Genomic DNA, 21,330 nt, shown 5'->3' with positions numbered 1-21,330 from the left:
TCGGTTTTAAGTGTGGACTGGACACTCTTCGTTTTTCCATCAGGCTGGCCCTGAAATACAGGCTAGACAGTGACCAGTCTTCTGAGTTCTCATGTATGCGCCAACACAGTGCAAACTCAAATACGGCTATGAGCAAACTGACCTCGGTGCTCATTTAGGACACGACTTATGGTGCCACCACAGCTTTCATTCCATCAACTTCCAAACTGGCACGAAAAAAAAGTAATCAGGCTATCCCATCCATTAGAGTGAGCTATGGCAGTAAGGCTAGCTGTTGGAGTTCACATTGCCTTTCCCATGTAAATATACTTGTCATTCGAGGGTGCACTTGATACAACCTTAAACCGTAAACACTGGTCTGAGGTCCTGAGCATACAAAACAAACCGAGTATGAGAAGGCGTGGGCACAATTTTCGTTTACTGGCTACTGTGTGCTGAGTATAGGTGAATTTTCCAAGCTAATATTGGCACCAAAAAAGGAAGGCGGGGGGCTTGAACTCAAGAGTAAAGTGATCACACAGTAATGACAAAGAAAGGCCTCTTGTTAAGACTGCAGTCTGAGTGTCCACTGCGGGAGATTTGCTATCAGTACCAGCATTGAAGAGCACTTCACACGACAAAGGTACAAGGCTGTGAGTAGTGTGTGCTGAACAGACACGTGACTAGCTAACACGCTCGGGGCGTCAGATACAGGCCTCGAGTGGACATGTGAAGCGGACGAGAGGTAAACTAAAAACCGACGGTCAAATTTCGTTTGTTGATACTAGCACCACAGCTCATTGTGATTTACAGGCATGTTTTGTATGGGTATGAAGAACAAGGAAGCAGCACAGAGCCCATTCTACAACAGTGCAACTAACGTGGGTGCAGGTGCTCAATTCCATTCACTCACTCACTCGTTCATTCACTCGTTCATTCATTCCTCAGTACATCCAACGAGGTGAACCGTAGGATCGAATGTGAAAAGTGGGTGTTGAGTGACCATACATGGCGAGTGCAGGTCAGAACGAGTGCCAGGGCCGTCGTCCTCCTCGGCCACACAGACAGACCCTCGTGAGCACTCCCAACGGCATCAACGGTTCACGTGTGAATGCCAATACGCGTAAACATATTAAACGAAGAAAAAGGAAATAAAGGGAAAAGGGGGACAAAACAAAAATCCAAGCAGGACGACAAACAGGAACGTACTATGACAACTTCACACACAGAAAGCATTCATACACGTCAGAGGTGCATATGTTATATGCGCACGAGCACACGTAATGCCAAAGTATATGTACAAATGTGGATCATATCCTCTCGGCTCCCAGGGTGGGTGGTGGAGGGGCCCCTCAGAGGGAGGCGAGCCCCCAGAGACCCCTCAGGAGGGAAACTTCTAGTCTCTTTAGGACAGACAGTTAGGATGTGTGGAAAGCCTGGTTCTAGTGAGACTGGACAGAGTGGGTAGGGGTCAGGGTGGGGGTCAGGGCGTTCAAGAGGGGTGGATTGGAGAGCAGGGACGGTAGAGGACCAGGTCACCTGGGATGGAGGGGGGTAATGTGGGGTGGCAGGGGTAGAGTGGTGGTGGGGGGGGGTCTATGGATGTGGTGTTTTTATGGGTTTAGGGTTGGGCTGGGTGTGGGGGAGGGGAGGGGGGGCAGGCTGGCTTCTCTGGGGCGGCGGCTTGTGTGCTGCGGTCGCGTTGTGGACCGGACCGACCTGCTCTTTTGCTCCGCGGGCCCGCCCCCCTGGAGATCAGTTCCATATCCGCAGGAAGCTATCCCATGAGCCCGTGGCCACAGCCATGCCGTCGTCTGTCACCCCTAAGCAGCTGACCCTGTTATCATGACCAGCCAGGACACCTGGGGAAACGGGAAACCCAAGCAGCAATTAGACAAGACAAGGTGCCCAGAACAACCAAACTATTGACTGCCAACATCATTGCAGAACCTCCTTCATCTCTGACAAGTCAAGTATTTCTTTGCTATGTCTGGGGAGCTATTCTACTGATCCACTTCAAAAACTCAAAGCTGGTCACAATTTCCTTAAAATAGCTGCTGCACGCACCAACAACAGTGTGTGCTGTGTGCTTACAGTTGTGCGACAGTGTGTTACTTCACTTGGCAAGCCTGCACTTTCAACTATGAACTACAAGTTCACATGATCACATGACATGAACTATCAAGTTCATACATTTAAACAGGCTCCAAAGGGTTTAGAGAATGCATGTTGTCATGACAATACCATTCTAAAGAACATCACCCCAGTGGAGATTGTCCCAGCCCTGACCAGTGTGTCCTACCTATGCGCTCTCCCTTCAGTGTGTCCCACACGTTGCAGTTGAAGTCGTCGTATCCGGCCAGCAGCAGGCGGCCGCTCTTGGAGAAGGCCACGGAGGTGATGCCGCAGATGATGTTGTCATGGGAGTACATCATGAGCTCCTGGTCGGCGCGCAGGTCAAACAGCCTGCAGGTGGCGTCGTCCGAGCCCGTGGTGAAGGCGTTCCCGTTGGGGAAGAACTGCAGGGGTCAAGGTGAAATGGACCAATCAACAACCATACACCAGCTCAATGCAAAAGGAGATGTATGTGTCTAATGTGTGCGCTCAGTGCTACCAGTACATACACCGAGGACAGGGCTTTCAAAAGCCTCTTAGGTGGGGACCACATTGGCCAGCGGCAAGCGGCAGGCGGCATGCGTAACGCAGTGCTCAGACCGTAATAAGTTCTAAGTTCTATCTTGTTGCTAAGTAACACAAACACTTTGCCTAAACTGACAATTGAATATGCTCGCGTTGCGCTTTGAAAGTTGAATCAAGTACAACGCTCAGCTTGTTACGCTAGCGTTCAAGTTCAACGCTAGTGTTACGCTAGCGCTGCCACCATTCCGCTGCCGAACCATAAAGAACGATAAGAAACCTGCTGCTTGCCGCTGGTCAGTGGGATCCACCGCCTTAGGGTAGTAGGCACTTCAACATTATGCGTCACATACTTGAATAACCTATCATGGCTCATACAGTAGTCATGTCACCATAACCAGAATGTACACCAGAAACCCAAAATAGTGATCAGAATCACACAGAGCAGAAGTGTGAACGTCCACACACACAGAATCATGCCCAAGTACTGTACAGAGGCGCTGGACAAAGCTCCAGCGAAAACACTGCCTACTCACGCACGCGCACGCACACGCACACGGATGGTGCTTACACAAGGCGTCTGAAGTTGTAGTGTAAGCCGAGCCAATATGCCAATGCATGCTTACACACACAAAGATAGGGATTCTGGCTCTCATGCGGATGGTGCGTCTGCATATGGCGTTTGTAACCTCTCACATGCAAATGTCAACACACACACACACACACACGACAGATAGACAAAGACTGTGGCACTCACACAGACAGCGTTGATGTCGGACACATGTCCGATGAAGGACTGTCTGCACATGCCGTCGCGGATGTCCCACAGCTTGGCGGAGGCGTCGCAGGCCCCGGACACGAAGGTGCGTGTGTCTGGGCTGAGAGACAGGCTCATGACGTCGCCGCTGTGGCCGGTGAAGCTGGTGGCCTGCTGGCCTGTCTCGATGTCCCATAATGCACTGCAAGAGAAAGGGGGCACGGGGAGCGGGGTTTAGAGCACCAGAGCATGACGTACAGCATCAGAGGGAATGATGCGCACACGCACACACACACACACACACACACACGTCAGCTGGTTTTCTGTCCCAATAAAATATTTATCCCAGCCACCGCCCTCTGGTTAGATGAGTGTTTGTGTGTGAGAGTGTGTGTGCGCATGTCTTAAGAACGCTAACTAGGACCATGGACTTTGACTAACAAGGAACTCAAAAATGTCTTTAACAAACATCAACAGGCACTCTGCCTAGGGAGCATTTCAATATTTCATTAACATTAGCGATGCAACCTGAGCCTTCCTGCACAAAGGCAGTGCCGGAATAAACCATGGCATCATAATCATCATCATCATCATCTGAACAAATGGCCCAATTTAGCCTGCTCTAGGAGACGCAGCGGTAAATGGCAGTACAGTGTGTGGAATAGGAGTGCACGTCACAGCTGCTGCCGCGTGGCTAGCAGCGGCACGACGAAAGGTTAGGCTGTGAATGTTAAATGTCAGATCTGCCGCCTCTCGGCTCTGAACTCACCATGTGGTGTCTCCTGAACTGGTGAGGATCTGGCTGTCATCCAGGAAGCGACAACAGGACAAGTAACCTGCACATACACACACAGACACAGACAAGGGGGTCAGGTGCACTGTACTGACTACAGTATCACTGGACACTGGATTTTCAATGCAAACGTCAACATGTTCAGCCATTTCACTGTGTACTACAACACAACATTATTCAGCGTGTCAGTCACTGACTAAAATCAGCTCCCAACAGCACAGCATGACGATACTTAGACTGTCACAGTGGCCCGTCTGTCTTGATATTCACTAGGTCCATCCACATCAGAAGAGGAGCAAGGCATGAAATCCGCTCACAACTACCCAATTTGGGAACAAATGTGGCTAAATCCAATCAAACCCTGCAAGAGAGGTTCATTTCACGGACTTCGCTCTCTCGTCATCAGGCTCTACGCACAGAGACTGACATCGGCCTGCGGTGAGGTCTTATTTCAGCAGCGCTTCACAGCGGTGGCGCCCTTAACCCTGAACCCTGTGACTTTGGCCTTGCCAGAGCGCTGGACATTTGAGTTACACGAGTCTTGTAAGCACTCCGGCCCTATCGACAGCATCTAAAACACGCGCCAGTGGCCTCTGGGAGGACGTGACGCGAGGGCCGTGGCGGCCACAGGCGTTCCACTCGGACTGACCTGTGTGGCCAGGCAGCTCGCGGGTGACACGGACGTTGCCCTCGCGGGTCTTCAGGCTGTAGATGGAGCAGATGTTGTCCAGGCCTCCGCAGGCCACGTAGTTGCCAGAGGGAGCGTAGGCACAGGTCATCACCCAGGAGGAGCGCAGGGGGATGGCATGCATCTGGCAAAACACACACACACACACACATACACGCACGCACCATCGTTACCATCAGCTCACTCAGATGACATGCAAGGCAACTTATGCAAGCAATTTCATAGCACCCTTTGCTGACTTGGATTGGGCTGAACAAGGCCTTTTGCCATCTTTTGCGTTTTTGAGAAGCAATATGGGCCCAAGTAGCAGAATTGGGAAACGCACCAGATAGTGAGCTGTGTTTTAAGTCTGGGTATTTTCCTCAGGATATGGAGGGTTAGCTTTAGCCAATTAGCTTCCAAGTTGGCTGCCACCATCTTTAAAAATGCTGTCTGACATGTGCTCACTTCTGGCCCCATTTTCACAAACAAGCCAATTAGGTGCCACATTTCTGATGGCCACAAATATGTCATCAATGTGGATTGGCTGATCCTCCCAGCAGATAATTGCCAGCTCAACTATCAATCTGCATCGATGACATACTGTTGTACTCTACACTGTCTCCAGCTGTAATGTGACACCTAATTAGCTAACTCTAGCTGGTGACGGAAATGAGCCCTGTGAAACGGCATTTTGAAAAAGATGGTGGCGGTGAATTTTTTACTTTTTTGGCTGCCGTAGCTAGCCAAGCATGGTCTACTGAAATGAATGGGGGCAGTACTTCCTCCCTCTCTCTAATTCTATATAATACATATATGGTTTTCACCAACAGTCATAGCCTGGCACAATTACCTTGTTTGTGGTGTAGCTGTCCCAAATGATCAGTTTGCCATCTTGGGAAGCACTGACAAGGAGCCTGCACGTTGGAAAGGCCACACACACACACACACACACACACACCAAGGGGTCAAGGACAGCATTTCTAAGATGTGAGTAACACATATGGCAACATATGAGAGAGCCCCGGCGACCTTCACACAGCAGAGGGGCAGTTGGCACCCAGCTCCCTGCCCTTCTGCTGGAACACAGATGCAGGGGGCATTAGAGGGAGGGATATGAATCTATGTGTGTGAGCTTTGGGTGTGCTTCAGTGAGAGAATGTGTGTGTATGTGTGTGTGTGTGTGTGTGTGTGTGTGTGTGTGTGTGTGTGGGGAAGGAAGCCGATAACCATGGAGGAGGAGGGGTGGGGGGTGGCCACGGGAGAGAGAATGATCTCAGGATACCCCCTGAGTCGGGAGCCGTTTCATGTATAATTGAGTGAAAGAGCTGACAGCGCTGGCCGCGCTCTGTAGAGACATCCTCCATCCCTCACCCCCCTCCCTTCCCTTCCCCTCCCCACCCCAGGTCCTCTCTCACCCCCTACCCCCACCGCCCCTCCAACCTCCCTGACACGGAGCACTGACCTGGAATCAGTGGCCCAGTGCATGGCGTAGATTTTGGCAAGGTGGCCGCGGAGGGTCCGCCGGGTCCTCATCTGGATCCGCCCCACTGAATCCAGACCGGCCGTGATCTGACGGAGGAGCCCAAGAGGGGGGAACAACGTCATTGACATGTCTACTTACCAAACAGACTATTTTAGCCAATTATTTTTATACAACAGTGTGGACATAACGCCCGCCCCCCCCTCTAGAACATTCTGTGTCTCCAGGTGCAGACACTGAACTTGGAACTTTATCACTTAAGCGCTAACAGCGATGTCAACCACTGGCAATGGCGAATCAACCACTTATTTGACTGAAACAGACAGCGATATGGATACAGAAGTACAAAACAGAAAACCTCTCTGAAATGATGGATTTAAAAAACAGACACCAACCCACAAGGGTAGATGATGTTTAAATTTTGATGGAAGACCTTGGCATGCTGGATGGTGTTTAATATTTCAGAGCACTTAAGAGCATGTTCCACATGTAGGTTAGCAGCAGTGTGGCATGCCTGGGCTATGGTAGCTACTGAAAACAGGCCAGTGGAGAAGAAGCATAGAATCTCCTCTCTTTCCGTGAAGACTTCTCTTAAATGGTTCTTTTGGGTGGGAGTGAGTATCTGTGTGTGGGTGTATATGTGTAGGAAAAAGTGAGTGTGAGAGAGATAGATTGAGAGAGGGAGCTATGGATCCTTTCAAGAGAGTTCCATTATCAGCATCATAGTTGGCCCCACAAGACTTCCTTTTTAACATTCCATATGTTATCTTAATGCAGAGGAAGTAGATTGGGGCCCAAATAGAACGTTCAAGCATTGTTTTTGTTTACCTTGTTGAAAGGGTCTATAGAGAGATAGAGAATGAGACAGAGATAGAGAGAGATGGAGATAGGGAGAGTGAGCACTGAAGGGTTGAACTGGTTATTACCTGGGACAGACTGGAGTCACTACAGGCTTTCCTGGCATCCTGAAGAGTGAGGAAAGAGAGTAAAAATGTGTGCTGCCGTCACTCAGCCTTATGTAAAACTGGCTCCCCAGTCACCCTTTTCTTTTAATCACAGCTTTCACTTCATTCACAAAGACCCCATGCACCCGCCCAACACTGATCCTCATTATGAATTCATTGGAGGCATTAATGGGGAAAGTCATGTAAATGTGAATCAGACAGTGGCCTGCTGCAAGCCATTACTGAACTGTGGTTCTTCTGCACACAGAAAGCAATACTAAAGCAAAACTAAATGCTGTCATATGTACAGGTATCTGATATACAGGACAAATATATACATATAATATCCAGTAAGAGCAACACATTTCCTTTAGTACCCTGTTCTTGCATGTGGGGTGCTTGATGTGGTGAATCTACTGTATAACCTAATGTACTTCAAGTAAACTTAGGGGGTGTAGATTGTCCAAATTTTTAACCTGGTTAATTATGCACCATTTCAGGTGAAAGCACTCCTTAAATCACACCACCTGGTTCAAGAAAAGAGTCAATTTAGCAACTCCAGAGGAGTCAAAAGCACTGGAGATGACTGATCTTCTGAACCGAAGATAGAACTCCATAAATATTGGCCTAATATTACTACTGAGCCTGCTTGCACATAATGGGGGAACATTACACAATCTTAAATATTTGTAATTTTGTATGACCAGCTTCTGTTTACAAAGAGCTAAACCTGACAAACACAAATTTGACTGATGACAAAAAATTTGACAAATTTACTGATGTTGCTCTACTCTGGGATATGTCTGCTATCTGTCAGCAAGAACAGGCACATTTAGGTAAGAGCCTTAAGGCCCTTTCACATCAGGTCCGAAATTTTTGGATGAAATATATTATCAGCATGAAATTACGCTGGCAATTAAAATACATGTGTTCTTATTAGTCTTCACATACAGTAAGAACAAAATTTGCTGTGATGAAAAATACATTAGAGAGTAAACAAATTCCGTCATCAGTGTGTAAAGACTAATAAGAATACATGTATTTAAATCACCTGCATGATTTTGTGGGAATACTTCATGTGAAAGTGCCTTTACACATGAGAGCACTCTCTGCCAATAAGCTTATGTCCAAACACACGCCCTTATCAATGGCGACCGCTCTCCAGAATTATGGTGCCTCTTTATTACCTCGGGCTGGACACTTGACCATTAGAGTGGACCCCCCAGGCCCTCTGTGCCCTCGTCCGTCCCTGTCTTGCCCCCCACACACACACACACTTACTCGGATCTGATTCCGAAGCTGCTCCGCCTCTTGGCGCAACTGCTCCAGCTCGCTCATGGTCCTCTGCTGGGGTCTTCACTCCACAGCCCACTGCTGCTGACACCTACAACACATACACACACACACACACAGATAACGCATTTTCACCCCTGACTTGATGTACAAGGGAGGTCTGGCATGAATTTGCTTCCAACAAGGATGTATGATTTAGCTGGCTAGAGTTTCCACTGAGGACATTCTTCTGCTTATTTAAAGCTATGACCAGACGCAAACACGTCATTGTCGCCAGGCTGGACGCACAGCCTGTGGTGACAGTGGGCAGGAGCGCTGTGGATGTAACCCATACTCAAAAGCCACAGCAAAGACACAAGAGACTAAATGCACAAAAAAAACTAACTCTCGTTGTTTTGATGGAGGAAGAACTGCTTGGCGTAGTCTCTCACGACAACAGGTTTAACCAAAGTCTGGTGCCACTTCCTAAAACACTCAGACTGCTCTCAGTGATGCCGGTGCACTCTCCAGCCACAGAACTAGACAAGCATAGACTAGCCTGCATCACTTCCAGGTCTGGTGATGCCAGTGTTCTGCCACTCATAACATCGGGGTAGCTGCCCACATATCAGTGGCAACAAGACAGGTGGGTTCTTAAAGCTCTCCCAACCCAACCAAGACAATGACATTGCTATGAATCACTCATGACTCATTTCACTCTATCCATTCCTTACATGCTTGCTTGGGCCTACTTTTTACTAGGCTGGTGGTGCAATACTGGAGATACCCTTTAAAAACAGTGGAGAAGTGTCAACTACAGGAAATGCAGCTGGGTGTGACCTTGTGTGTGATAGGTCATGCTCTCCTCTTTTTTGTCACTGAACTTCATCAGGGAACTAACGGTAGTATTTCTTTTTTGCGTACTGTAATGTTCCTGCAGAACAGGAAGCTAGTTGTTCGCAATGCTTTCATAAACAATCCAGCCGAAAGTAACGCTGATTCGAGTCCACCAACTGAACACGGGTGTACACTCACATTTGACAGCGCATGATCAGCTGCATTGTTAACCATTCGGGGTGACAATCTCTAACAATAGGAACATAATTCAACAAGTTCACGTTACCATCATTTACCAATTTCTTCTGAGGTAAATTTGGTCTACAAATGATTTAAATAAGAACACAGGCACAAATCACAGTGTGTGGGTCACTGAGTATAACGTTACCATTCAGCCATGGGTGGCACAGACACAAAATTCAAACATAATCGGTGGACCGTGTAGGTTCCGTTGATAGGACAAGGTAAACTACCAGCAGAGCTTCTGGCATTTGAAATTTGGCATTAACAAGTGTCAAGAACGTTCGCGAGGTGACGTTGAATGAGCTATGTTTAGCTATCTAAATAGCAAGATAGCTAAAAACCCTAACATGGTGTGGAATGCCATGGAGACTCCCGTTATTTGTCAACCATACAACGATCGAATGCATAATGTAAATGCAACTGGCAATTCTAGTTAATTGAAAGAAAATTAGACGTGATCACTTCAGTGATCAGTTGAGACCAAGAACAAAACCAGTTAACGTTACCGAGCAAACAACCCAGCTGATTTCAGTGAAAACATTCACACCATGGCTAATTAGCAAGCGTTCGCTAACTAGCTGGATGGATAAAGGTATTTCATACAGTTATGCCATCAATATCACAGTGTAATTGGCGGTAATGTTATACAGAGCTAACCTGATAATTACACTGATTGTAAACTATAAGAAGTTTAAGCCTGACTAAAAAACATTAGAGAGAACTAAGGTTGCGTTATCCCACAGGTTGCACTGAACGCCAAGTTAAGCGAAAGGATACAGGAGACCCACCTAAGCTAACAGGCCTGGCTACGTGAAAACTAACCGTAACTTGTTGAATATTCGTCTTGATCAAATAACAGATAAATCATTAAGTAGTATTACAGTTGTAACAAACTCTTATAGTGTGGTTAACCATCGAGTTAGTTAGCCATTATATAGCTAATTTAGCCTGCTAACCAGCTGTCTTATTTTACAGCAGCTACTTAGCTAGGTAGCAAGCTAGCTACTTGTGGTGTCATGAACAACGCCAGCAAACTTACGTGCTGAGAAAGGCAATTTAAAGTAACGTTGAAGATGAATCCACCTTTAGACACCATTCATATTTCCTAAGTGAAGCAGATTCTGAAATGCAAAGTATGTCCTATATCCGATATTATCCTAAAATTAGGACACCGCCGCGTCAAACTTGCGAAATTTAGTCAATTCACCCGGCGATTACCACACCCATACTAGTATTGGGAACATGGTAACAGTCGAAAGTAGGGGAGTGATTGTACATGTGTGTCTTAACCAGTTTACAGAAACATGAAGAAAGCACTCTGATTTAAAATATATATATATCTTCTCCATACTATATTGATCACAAAGCAAAAACGACAAAAACAATCTTCTAGAAAAAGAAACGTTGTTTAGCAAGTGGTTACGGGTAACCCATAAACGAACATGGTATTGTCTGCCAGCTTCCTCCTCCAGTACAGGGCGAGTGCAGCTCTAACCAGCAGTCTGTAGGATATGCCATTTGTTATTAACAGAGAGCTTAAGTGCTACTTTATATTGCACCACACATCAATCATTATCCATTCCTCTATAAATATGACATTGCACTAATAGCCAGGCGCGAAAATGTGCATCGCCTATGTATTAGGCATGCGCAAGTGCTGATATTGCCAAAGTCTCTGATTTCCTCCTTTTTGGTAAATCTACCCAATGTTCAACAAACATGAATACTTGAGGAAAATGCGTTCATTGCAAGTGTTTTGTGCAACATGTATTGTATACTGCAGGCTAGCACTGTGACTGTAAATCCAAATGACATGCATCTGAAATAAGTGACCCTAGTGACAGATTTGTTTTGCCTACCTAAGCCACTGTCACTGAATACCTGCACATTCATGACCTTTTACAACTAGGTTGCAACTTAAATACATATTTTATTGGCTATAACATTTCAGATGAACTTGCAGATCATATTTGACTGAAGGAGTTAAACTCCTCCAAGTTTCCAAACCAATTTTGAGGGAATGACTGCCATTACCATGCATAATTGTCTATAATCAAACCAATAAAAGTGCTCAACAAAAGAGATGTTCACACCATTTTAATTTGTGCACTAACACTGTCCATACATTGTTCAAAAGGCATTGTGTAAAAGCATAAAAGCATTGTGTAAAATGTAAAAGCTATAACCTATACACACTTTTAAAAGTAAAGATCTCAATTAAGAACACCAGGCTTACCTTGAAATGATTTTGTGTGGAGCGTCCTATGTCCCTTTGTGTTCCTGGTAGAACGACGGTAAAGTGGACCTTGGGGTCCTGAATGGGACAATTCGGTGAGGAGTCAGACAGGAAGAAGTCAATATGATCTACTACATCAGGGCTTGGAAAGCATAGGTGGGGCTGGTGATGGTAGTGTGTGTGTGTGTGTGTGGTGTTGTGTGTGTGTGTGTGTGTGTGTGTGTGTGTGTGTACACTGGCTGTTGGGGGTGGGGGGGTTGCCAGTAGTAGAGAGGATGTGAGGTCTTAAAGGAGCAGTGGTCTTATGTTGTTATATCTACTCTATCCATGATCTGATTATAGCAGGACAAATATTGGATGAGTGCATGTATTTATCTTGCAACTCTATTCCAGTCTTTTTCATTCATGATATAGGGTGAAGCAGCAGAGGAACCAGAATGGACCAATGCAAATGTTTTTCTTTCAATCTCTAATGTAAGGCAAGCCTATGTTATGAATAGAGATGTTCCCATTTGCCATTTTATCTAAATGTACTCCTAAACTAGATAATGTAGGCCTAACTGCATACATAGACCATGAAAGCATAGAAACCTTTGAAAATACATTTGCAATGTAGCCTATGTTTATTTGAAATTAAATGTTTGGGAAATAATTGTGTTGTAGGAATCAAAATAAGAGGAATCAAAGGTTATGTCATTAGACAGGGTAAAATACTTAAATTACGGGTTATTTGTGATTCCTAATATGCTACAAGCTAAAACCTTATTTCTGATCAGAGGTATATTTAGATGGAGGCAGATGGATTTTGAAATACAACACTGTTGGCAAAGCCAAGGCTTCATCTTCTCTGTTGCCCTTGAACAATGCAAAAATCCATGAAGCTAATTTCAGCTTTCCCTACCAGGACAGAGTGTCAGTTATAGAGCTGAACCCAGAATATTCTTTTGTTTGCTTGCAGAAACAGTATATCCAAGGTCCTTGACTGAGGATGACACTGAAGGTTATATTACTTGATATTCATTATGCATTTTTATTGCATTTTCTTTTATTTCATTAGAACATGTATAAGGATACTGGGGCACCATCTAGTGTTGTTTGATGAGACTGCAGCTTTAAAATACAGCATCCACCAACAGTAAATCTGAGACACTTATCTGATTTAGGTATACTTATCTGCTGACTTGTGCAGTTAGTATGAGGAAGAAGTTCTATAATTGTCATTTAATGTTTGTCAATTAACCATTTCAAGAAAATCTAGATAACTAAAAACCCACCAGAAATAATACCACAAATAAACACTGAATACAAATGAAGGAATAAATAAAATATAAGAATAGTGTAATTCATTTTGAAATCGTACTTAGTGCACCTGAGACCAATACACCACATCTCAAGTGTGTGTGACAAAAGATGAAATGTCAAGCTTCCATCTACACTCCAGATGTAGCTAGTGCATGCAATAATATTGAAGGCCAATAGAGGGCACTAGTATGCTGCTCCACCCAGAGCCGTATAGCCGTGTGAGGCTCTGGCTCCATCCAGAGCTGGCCCCATCATCTTCATTACGACAAAAAAGAAAACCACAAACATATTGTATTAAATACCAATGGGCTTTATTTTAAAATATTATAATAGTTTAATAAGCATTTAGTTCATACAGATATTTATAGTTGCCTGTACAGAAGTAGGCTATATAGGAAAGTGATATTTGAGAAATTCAGTTGTTGGTATACATGCACACACTTAACAATTGTAAAATTTGATATAGGTATCCTGATGCTGGAATATGCATGACATTGCAGATTAACTAAATTGTTTCAGATGAAAGGTACCCAGTAAATTTGACGTAAAAGATGTAAAAGATTTTAGTATAATTTAATATTTCATCATCAAAACTATTGTATTCGTTTATTACTCTCAGTGATTATAATGAAATTATGTTTTCCCTTTTAAAACATTAGCTACATTTTAGATTATTCTAAAAGCTATATCTATGGGAAAACAAGCCAGCAAGCCAACTTGCATGCACACACACACACACACACACACACACACACACACACACACACACACACACACACACACACACACACACACACAAACAAGATAATATTTACATGTGTGGACAGCTGGACTATAGACTATAGTCTTAGGGGTCAGGACCTGTATTGGGTACCTAGAATGTTACTATACTGCATTTGGTTAATACGGTATCATACGCAACCTGTAATGAAAATGCCTTCAACTACACTTGTGGTGTCTGACATTTGACCATAACAGATATATAATAGTTCTTTTAGTATGTTTCAACAAACATTCTATATCCTTTTGTGCATTTGGAATGATGTGCACATAGAATTTCAAGATGGAGCAAAAAAGTGCAGCATCAAATAAAGACATATCTTTTTCTACATGCAAACTAATAACATTTTTGTTGATGAGATCACTCTGATGTTACAGAACACAGGCAGAAATATTTCTCAAACATAAAATACAGAAGAAACTTATCAGTAACATTGAGAAAAGGTTTCACATCTGAAATATGTTTAATATTCTGGTTAAGTATTTGTGTTTTCTGCTCACTTTCAATAGCTCAAAAATATCACTGGAAAAGGGAAACCCCTCACTGTCCAGTGCATAGTCACTTAGCATAATTTCAAAACATCCAAGGAATGTCTCAAGACGGGTTACCTTCGAAAATAAGTGCTTTTTGGTCCAATTAGCTAAAGAAAAAAGGCTAACGGAATGAAAAAAAAGGATCTTTGCATAGGATTTTTTAAGGGAGAATAAAATCATGCGTCATCTAAAAACATGGCAATCATTCATGCAGATCACTGAACCAAACTCATCAAGTGTCTTATCCCCTACCATTCCTCATACATGTCTATAATCATGACTTGTTAATCTCAAGTCAGAACAGAAATGTTTCGGTCCGGAGAATCACATTTCCCCTGGTGCTCGTCGTTAAGCCTGATCCCCTCTTTGTATTGAGTTGGTTTGTCCCTTACGTCAGACAGGTGCACACCGACAGTCAGATCAGATGGCATCAAGGGCACACCCTGTTGGGGTGTTTTGAGAGTGTGCGGCATCATACCGAGGAGCGAGTCACGGCTGGCTGAGAGGGTGACTGGCTCTATTCTTAGAGAAACAATGTTGTTCATAGGTGCTTCAAAACATTTCTGTGCCAGGCCTGTGCTCATAAAGAACCCTCACATGGCACAAAGGGCCCTTCACCAAGGACACCCACAGATCAGATTAAGAAAGGCTTGAGGCTTGCAAGAAGTAGCATTGAGGGTTTTTCAAAGGAGACAAAATAAATAATGTCATAAAGTCGATTGACACTGTATGAGTTAAAGTTGTAGAGGACAGGCTTTTTGACTTACATTACTCATTGCTCTCCACTGAGTAATCCCATTGCTCGTCCAGTTAACATCAGCCAGAGTGGAGCTAAAAGCGACTCCATGCTAAAGCTTTGTGAATTCTGAGTGTTGAATTTCAGGTTCCTGTAGTGGACCATGGGTCTGCCATGCAGGTGCTCCACTGGAGAGTTTCTCTTGACTGGAATGTGAGGTCTGTGTTGTCAAGGAGCCACAGACACTTATCTGTGAGCCACTAGAGTAACTAGAGTTTTTATGTGTACACTTTTAAGTAAGACCAAAAAATAGATATATTGATGTTGTGTTATGCAACATTTATAGTCATCTAATGACCCTAATGACCTTAGAAAATGGTCGTATCATAGAATAACATTGTGCTTTCCCTCTGTGGTGGACTGGCTCTCACCTCTCAGCCCCCTCCCCCCCAACTCCACCCCCTGTCTTGTGCTCATCTGTGGCATTCACCATACTGTGCAAATGTCAAAGCTTCCCACAGGGACATGCTGCATGTGTCCTCCTCTCTCTCATGGCCAACAACCAAGTTAAAAGTGCATGGTGGGAAATAGAGTTCGTATTGGGGTCATGGCTGGTGTTCCAGACCTGTTTCCGTGGAGCCCATGCAATCACATGTCCACATTGAAGGCTCTCATGAGAAGGTCCAGGTCCCCAAGGCTGGCTGCGTGTAGGAGCTCCGGAAGGTCCATCAGAGACAGGGCGATGCGTAGGGCAGCCCAGATGTTACTGGACATGATTTGGTGGCTCTTGCTCTTTCTCTGCTGGTGCAGTGCGGTCAGGAAGTTGCTCACAGCCTCCCTGAAAGGCCATCAGAGTATATCATTCTCAGTTACTCTCACAGGAGGCTCACAAAGCCCAAGAAGCACTGTGTCTAGATATCATTAGTGCAAGGCCCAGCAAGAACAATGGATCCCTGCAATACCCTGTGTTCATTTTTCAGAAAGGGGAAAGGTGGAATTTATCACCACTCACATTCACAAGAGAGGGAACTAATTGCATGAGTGCCTAAGGCTGTTGAATTACTCCTTCCAGCTCTCTTTGAGATGAGTATGTGCTCCAGCAGACATAAATCAGGACCACTGTCCATTAGCATCTATAATTCATGCTCTTAGATTAAATTAAATTAAAAATAAGACATAGTAGTGAATTGCTACCTTCAATCACTAGTCTTGAACAATGCCAGGAATAGCACTGTTGTTTAACCTGGAGAGACCTACTAGAGTAGGATGTGCATGCAGCTCACCTGTGAGCGCCCAGGTTGATGCAGCTGATCCCCAGGTTGTAGCGGGAGCGGATGAAGCCGGGCTGCAGCTCCAGGGCGCGGGTGTAGGCCTCCACCGCCTCGTCGCTGCGGTCCCCGTTAGCCAGTGTGGCCCCGAGCCGGTTCCACAGCAGGTAGTCCTGAGGGAGCAAAACAGCCGTGTGGCTATGAGTCATCATCCTACTGATGGTTAAATGCAGGAGATGGCTACAGCTCAAATGAGACATGTCCATAATTTGACATGGTTTGAATTCATTTAAATGGTAAGTGTACTTGGTTGAAAAAATCAGCAGAGAGTCTAAAGAGCGCTTTCTGGTGGTTTTGCGTCTCCTGTTGTTGCACTAGTGTTTAGTTGCAAACAGACTGCCGCCAGCCAAACTCTTTTCATCGTCTTCAACGCTCATGTGTGGGGGCATTTTGGGCCGTCTTATTTACACCATTTACTGACATTCACTGTCAGCACAATGGCCATGACTCATGGAGAATATGATACTAATGGACTATCAAGTGTCACATATCCTATTATATTACATCCAACTCCTGATGGAAATGGCTTATTGAAAAATCTCTGTAGATATTTGTATGCCCTTTTGCCAGCTCTTGGCAGATTCTCAGAACGTGACCTCAATGATAATTCAGACATAAGCACTGCAGAGCGGAGGTCTGCACTCTAAAAACAGCTGTTTCAGAGTCGAGATGTAATGATATTCAGCGGACATGTTTTGGCTTAAGCTGCTCTCAATGCCACGCAAGGTGATCGAGATGATAGACAGTGCTGGCCTAAGGGTTTTGACGGCATATGACTGTTTGTGTGCAACCAAGACAGAAACAGAGACAGGAATAGAGAGAGAGAGAGAGAGAGAGAGAGAGGGAGAGAGAGGGAGAAAGAGAGGTAGAGGGGAGGGTGTTTGTATATTTCTGTGTGTGCATTTTATCTCTCCTCTTTATTTGACCATATGTTCTGAATACATTATCATCTGCCCTCTGGCTGCAGACTGTGCCATCAGCACACGGGAGACCTTTACCTGTGTGTGATAAAAGACCAGAGCTACACACTCACTCATGCCTCACCCCACAGCCCTCACTCGAGAGACTCACCTCCGGCCGCACTGACAGGGCCGAGTTGAAGGCGTCCACAGCCTTGTCGAACTCGGAGCTGAGGTTGAAGAGCACGCCGAGGCCCGTCTGCAGGTCTGGGTCCACATCCTCCGTGTTCTGCTGGACGGCCTCCTGGAACAGCTCCTTCACCTCCACCAGCTGGGAGCTGCAGTGAGCAGGACAAACAGACAGACATCGGTCATTACAGACACTGGGCATCAGACACTGGGCATTACAGACACTGGGCATGACACAGACACTGGTCATTACAGACACTGGGCATCAGACACTGGGCATTACAGACACTGGGCATGACACAGACACTGGTCATTACAGACACTGGGCATCAGACATTGGTCATTACAGACACTGGGCATGACACAGACACTGGTCATTACAGACACTGGGCATCAGACACTGGTCATTACAGACACTGGGCATGACACAGACACTGGTCATTACAGACACTGGGCATCAGACACTGGTCATTACAGACACTGGGCATCAGACATTGGTTATTACAGACACTGGGCATCATTGACACTGGGCATCACACACATTGGGTATTGCAGACACTGGGCATCACACACACTGGGTATTACAGACACTGGGCATCACTTACAGTGGGTGCTACAGACAGACACTGGGCATCACAGACACTGATAATACAGACATTGGTCATCAGACACAGGTCATCACAGACACTGGGCATCACAGATATACACTGGTCATTACAGATAGACACACTGGTATTCAGAGACACGTCATCACAGACTGACACTGGTCATCACATCAGGTAACAATGCTCACATCCATGAAAGCCATCTTTACAAAAATCTTCAAAGTTTGGTTTCCTGATAATGAAACCTTTTGCTAGCTGTTTCCATGGTGATCAGACAAATGATAATCCCCAAGAAGAACAGAGTAGCATATGTGGGACATGAAATGAAAGACTGAGCTGTTATTTGAAGGAAGTTGTTGAAGTGATGAAAGGATTCTGTTTTGCAATTTCATAGAACTACCAAACTTTCTTTTTATCCTGAACTCGATTGCACATCATTGCACGATACTGATATATGGTCCATGCCTGCAGTGGGTGGGTTATTGGACACACGGTGGAGAGAGGTGCTGAATCAATTCCAAAAATGAATCAAGCCAGACCATTTTCTTTGTTTGCAAGGGTATGTAAAATGTGATTTCAATTTATTTCCTAAACTGTTTATCGCTAACAGCTACTACACATTGCCTTTGGGCTGCATCTACCACATGGGCATCGAGCTGTGGCGGGTTGAATGCGTACCAGGCCAGCGGAGAGATAGGCGAGCCCCGACGCTGGGGCAGGGGCGAGCCGTCCAGCGGGCTGCGGTTCTGCAGCAGGTGCCGGTACTTGGGGTTGTGCCGGATCCAGCGGTGCAGAGCCTCACAGGCGTCCTGCTGCAGGCTGGCGTTGGTCAAGCTGACGGCCAGTGCCATCAGGGCGGTCAGGTTATTTGGGTGAAGCTCCAGACATCTGGGGAGAGGAAGAAGACAGTCGGAGAGAGAGAGGAGGAGGAGGAGGAAGACAAAGCAGACAGTGAGTGAGCATGGCATGGACAGACAAGCAAGGCGGAAACAAAGTGACAAATAACAGATAAAGAAAGAAGATGGGAAAAGCTTATTGAATTTAGGAAGCAAATGAAGGACACTACAATAGATTTAACTCATGTCCAGATAAAGTCTTAACAGAGAGACTGTGTTCCTGGCAACTACTAATCCATTCTTTTATAACAATGTGATGGGAATATGACAAATACCACTCTTTCCAATACAAAAGTAAAATGTTCCTGACACGTATTACAACATTAACTTCAATTCCCACACCAGCAACATATCTTTTGACAAAAGTCAGGGCCTTTAAGCATAAACGCTGTGGACCAGAAGGCATTTGTCCGTGGACACATTTAATTCCCCCTCCCAGCCTCCCTGGCGTCCTGCTCACCTTTGGAGGCAGACAATGGCAGCCTGCTCGTTCTCATTCTCCGCCTGTGTGGTTCCCAGCACCTGCCAGGCCTGTGGAGCGGCGAGGGCAAAGACCTTTTTTAAAAACCATCCCAATGTGTGAAATGTCGGTGCCCAGAAATAGGGCAGTAAGCTTCTGCACGGCAATGATAAAAGCAGCATGAGAGAGAAAAAAAGGCCATTGTGGCCCTTTTTGACTTTGAGGTTCCATTATGACAAGGTGAATGGTTACTGCAGCATCACCGCGTCACCAAATGTGATTTAGGGCTAATTATGTTCCCATCGGGTTTCGTATAGTGCAGCATCTGGGCTGCATATGGGTGTAATTGTTGAGCAAGCAGAAGCTGGCCCATGAACATGGTTGGTTAGGTCAATTATGCGTAGGCTGAGATTGCATCAGTCGGTGATTAGGGGATATTTGGAAAGACATTGTTGGACAGTGTTCTCCATCAGAACTCCATTATTGAGAGAAGCCGAGGCGTGAGAGTGCCATCTACCTCAGAGTCCTGTGGGTCGAGTAGAATGGCAGCCTCCAGCAGCAGCACGGCGGTGTTCAGATCCCCCTCCCTGCACTTCTGCAGAGCCTCCTCAAAAGCATTGGGCCATTCCTTGTATGGATTATTGGTATGAAAATAGTAACCCTATAATCAGCGAAGCATTAGAGTTATTAGGTTTGCTAAAGTGCAAAGCATGCAAATGCATGCTTCATATTTGCAAGTTCATATTTCAAACTGTGTTCATGTGGTGAGCTTTCAATACTGTTAAATTGCTATACAAAGGATAACTACCTAAGACTATGAGTCAGTTAGCATTTACAATACATCATTGTCCGCGCCACAGAGCTGTGAGAGCAACATCCCTCTGCTCAACAACCTGAACCGCTTCTTTGCTTTCGCTTTGAAGCACAAAACAGCACCTGCCCACAGAAGACCCATCCCCCCTCTACATGAGCAGCCCCTGTGCCTCTCTGCCGACAGCGTGAAGAGGACACTTGCTGCTATCAACAACCGTAAGGCAACAGGTCCAGACAACATCCCAGGTCGAAGGCTGAAGGACTGCGGGGGGAGCTTAAGGATGTCTTCACAGACATCTTTAACACTTCCCTGAAGCAAGCCATCATCCCATCATGTTTCAAAGCTGCCACCATCATACCTGTGCGAAGAAAACTGCTCCATCCTGCTTCAATGACTACCACCCTGTGGCACTGGACACCCATCATCATGAAGTGCCATATCAAAGCCATTCTCCCCCACCCTGGACCCCTTCCAGTTTGCATACCGGCCAAGCGGTCCACAGAGGATGCAATCTGCTCTGCCCTCCACCCAGCCCTCACCCACCTGGAAAAAAGAGACTCATATGTGAGATTGCTGTTTATAGACTTCAGTTCTGCATTCAACACCATAATACCACAACAACTCATCTGCAAACTTGACAAACTGGGGCTCAGTACCTACCTCTGCAACTGGCTACTGGACTTCCTCTGTCAGAGGCCCCAAGTAGTAATGTGTTGGCAACAATACCTCAAGCAGCATCACACTGAGCACAGGGGCCCCAAGGCTGGGTGCTCAGCTCCTGCTCTTCCCCCCTGCTGACGATGACTGCACTGCAACCTACAGCAACAATCACATAGTGAAATTTGCTGACGACACAACTCTGGTGGGTCTCATCACTAAGGGCTAACGAGACTCAATACAGGTTGGAGGTCGACCATCTGACCACGTGGTGCAGGGACA

General features: G+C 45.6%; 2 protein-coding genes across 4 annotated transcripts in view; both read right to left on the bottom strand.

Moving 5' to 3' along the window:
* Positions 1 to 1,563: 1,563 nt before the first annotated feature.
* gnb4a (guanine nucleotide binding protein (G protein), beta polypeptide 4a) lies at positions 1,564 to 11,964 on the bottom strand. Of its 2 annotated transcripts, none has more exons than XM_048243290.1 (10): positions 11,849 to 11,964; positions 8,542 to 8,644; positions 7,243 to 7,281; positions 6,299 to 6,405; positions 5,687 to 5,750; positions 4,816 to 4,978; positions 4,143 to 4,209; positions 3,374 to 3,575; positions 2,282 to 2,498; positions 1,564 to 1,841 (listed from the first exon to the last, which is right to left on the bottom strand). In XM_048243290.1, exons 2-10 carry the CDS (start codon positions 8,596 to 8,598, stop codon positions 1,735 to 1,737), a joined length of 1,023 nt encoding a protein of 340 aa, XP_048099247.1. In that variant the 5' UTR covers positions 8,599 to 8,644; positions 11,849 to 11,964; the 3' UTR covers positions 1,564 to 1,734. The 2 variants fall into 2 exon arrangements, with proteins under 2 accessions (XP_048099247.1, XP_048099237.1); XM_048243280.1 differs by lacking the exon at positions 11,849 to 11,964 and adding an exon at positions 10,652 to 10,944.
* Positions 11,965 to 13,439: 1,475 nt separating this feature from the next.
* The window catches only part of pex5lb (peroxisomal biogenesis factor 5-like b), a 28,237-nt gene continuing 20,346 nt past the window's right edge, over positions 13,440 to 21,330 (bottom strand). For both annotated transcript variants that reach the window (XM_048260928.1, XM_048260936.1), the window contains 6 exons: positions 20,095 to 20,238; positions 19,578 to 19,648; positions 18,900 to 19,109; positions 17,600 to 17,765; positions 16,484 to 16,641; positions 13,440 to 16,038 (listed from right to left, as the gene is read on the bottom strand). In XM_048260928.1, coding sequence (XP_048116885.1) covers positions 15,849 to 16,038; positions 16,484 to 16,641; positions 17,600 to 17,765; positions 18,900 to 19,109; positions 19,578 to 19,648; positions 20,095 to 20,238 — 939 coding nt within the window. In that variant the 3' untranslated portion in view covers positions 13,440 to 15,848. The remainder of the gene's footprint in view (positions 16,039 to 16,483; positions 16,642 to 17,599; positions 17,766 to 18,899; positions 19,110 to 19,577; positions 19,649 to 20,094; positions 20,239 to 21,330) is intronic.

The sequence above is a fragment of the Alosa alosa genome, chromosome 1 (assembly GCF_017589495.1).
Source record: "Alosa alosa isolate M-15738 ecotype Scorff River chromosome 1, AALO_Geno_1.1, whole genome shotgun sequence".
In the NCBI taxonomy this organism is placed as follows: domain Eukaryota; kingdom Metazoa; phylum Chordata; class Actinopteri; order Clupeiformes; family Clupeidae; genus Alosa; species Alosa alosa.
This window is presented reverse-complemented; position numbering and strand designations above follow the sequence as displayed.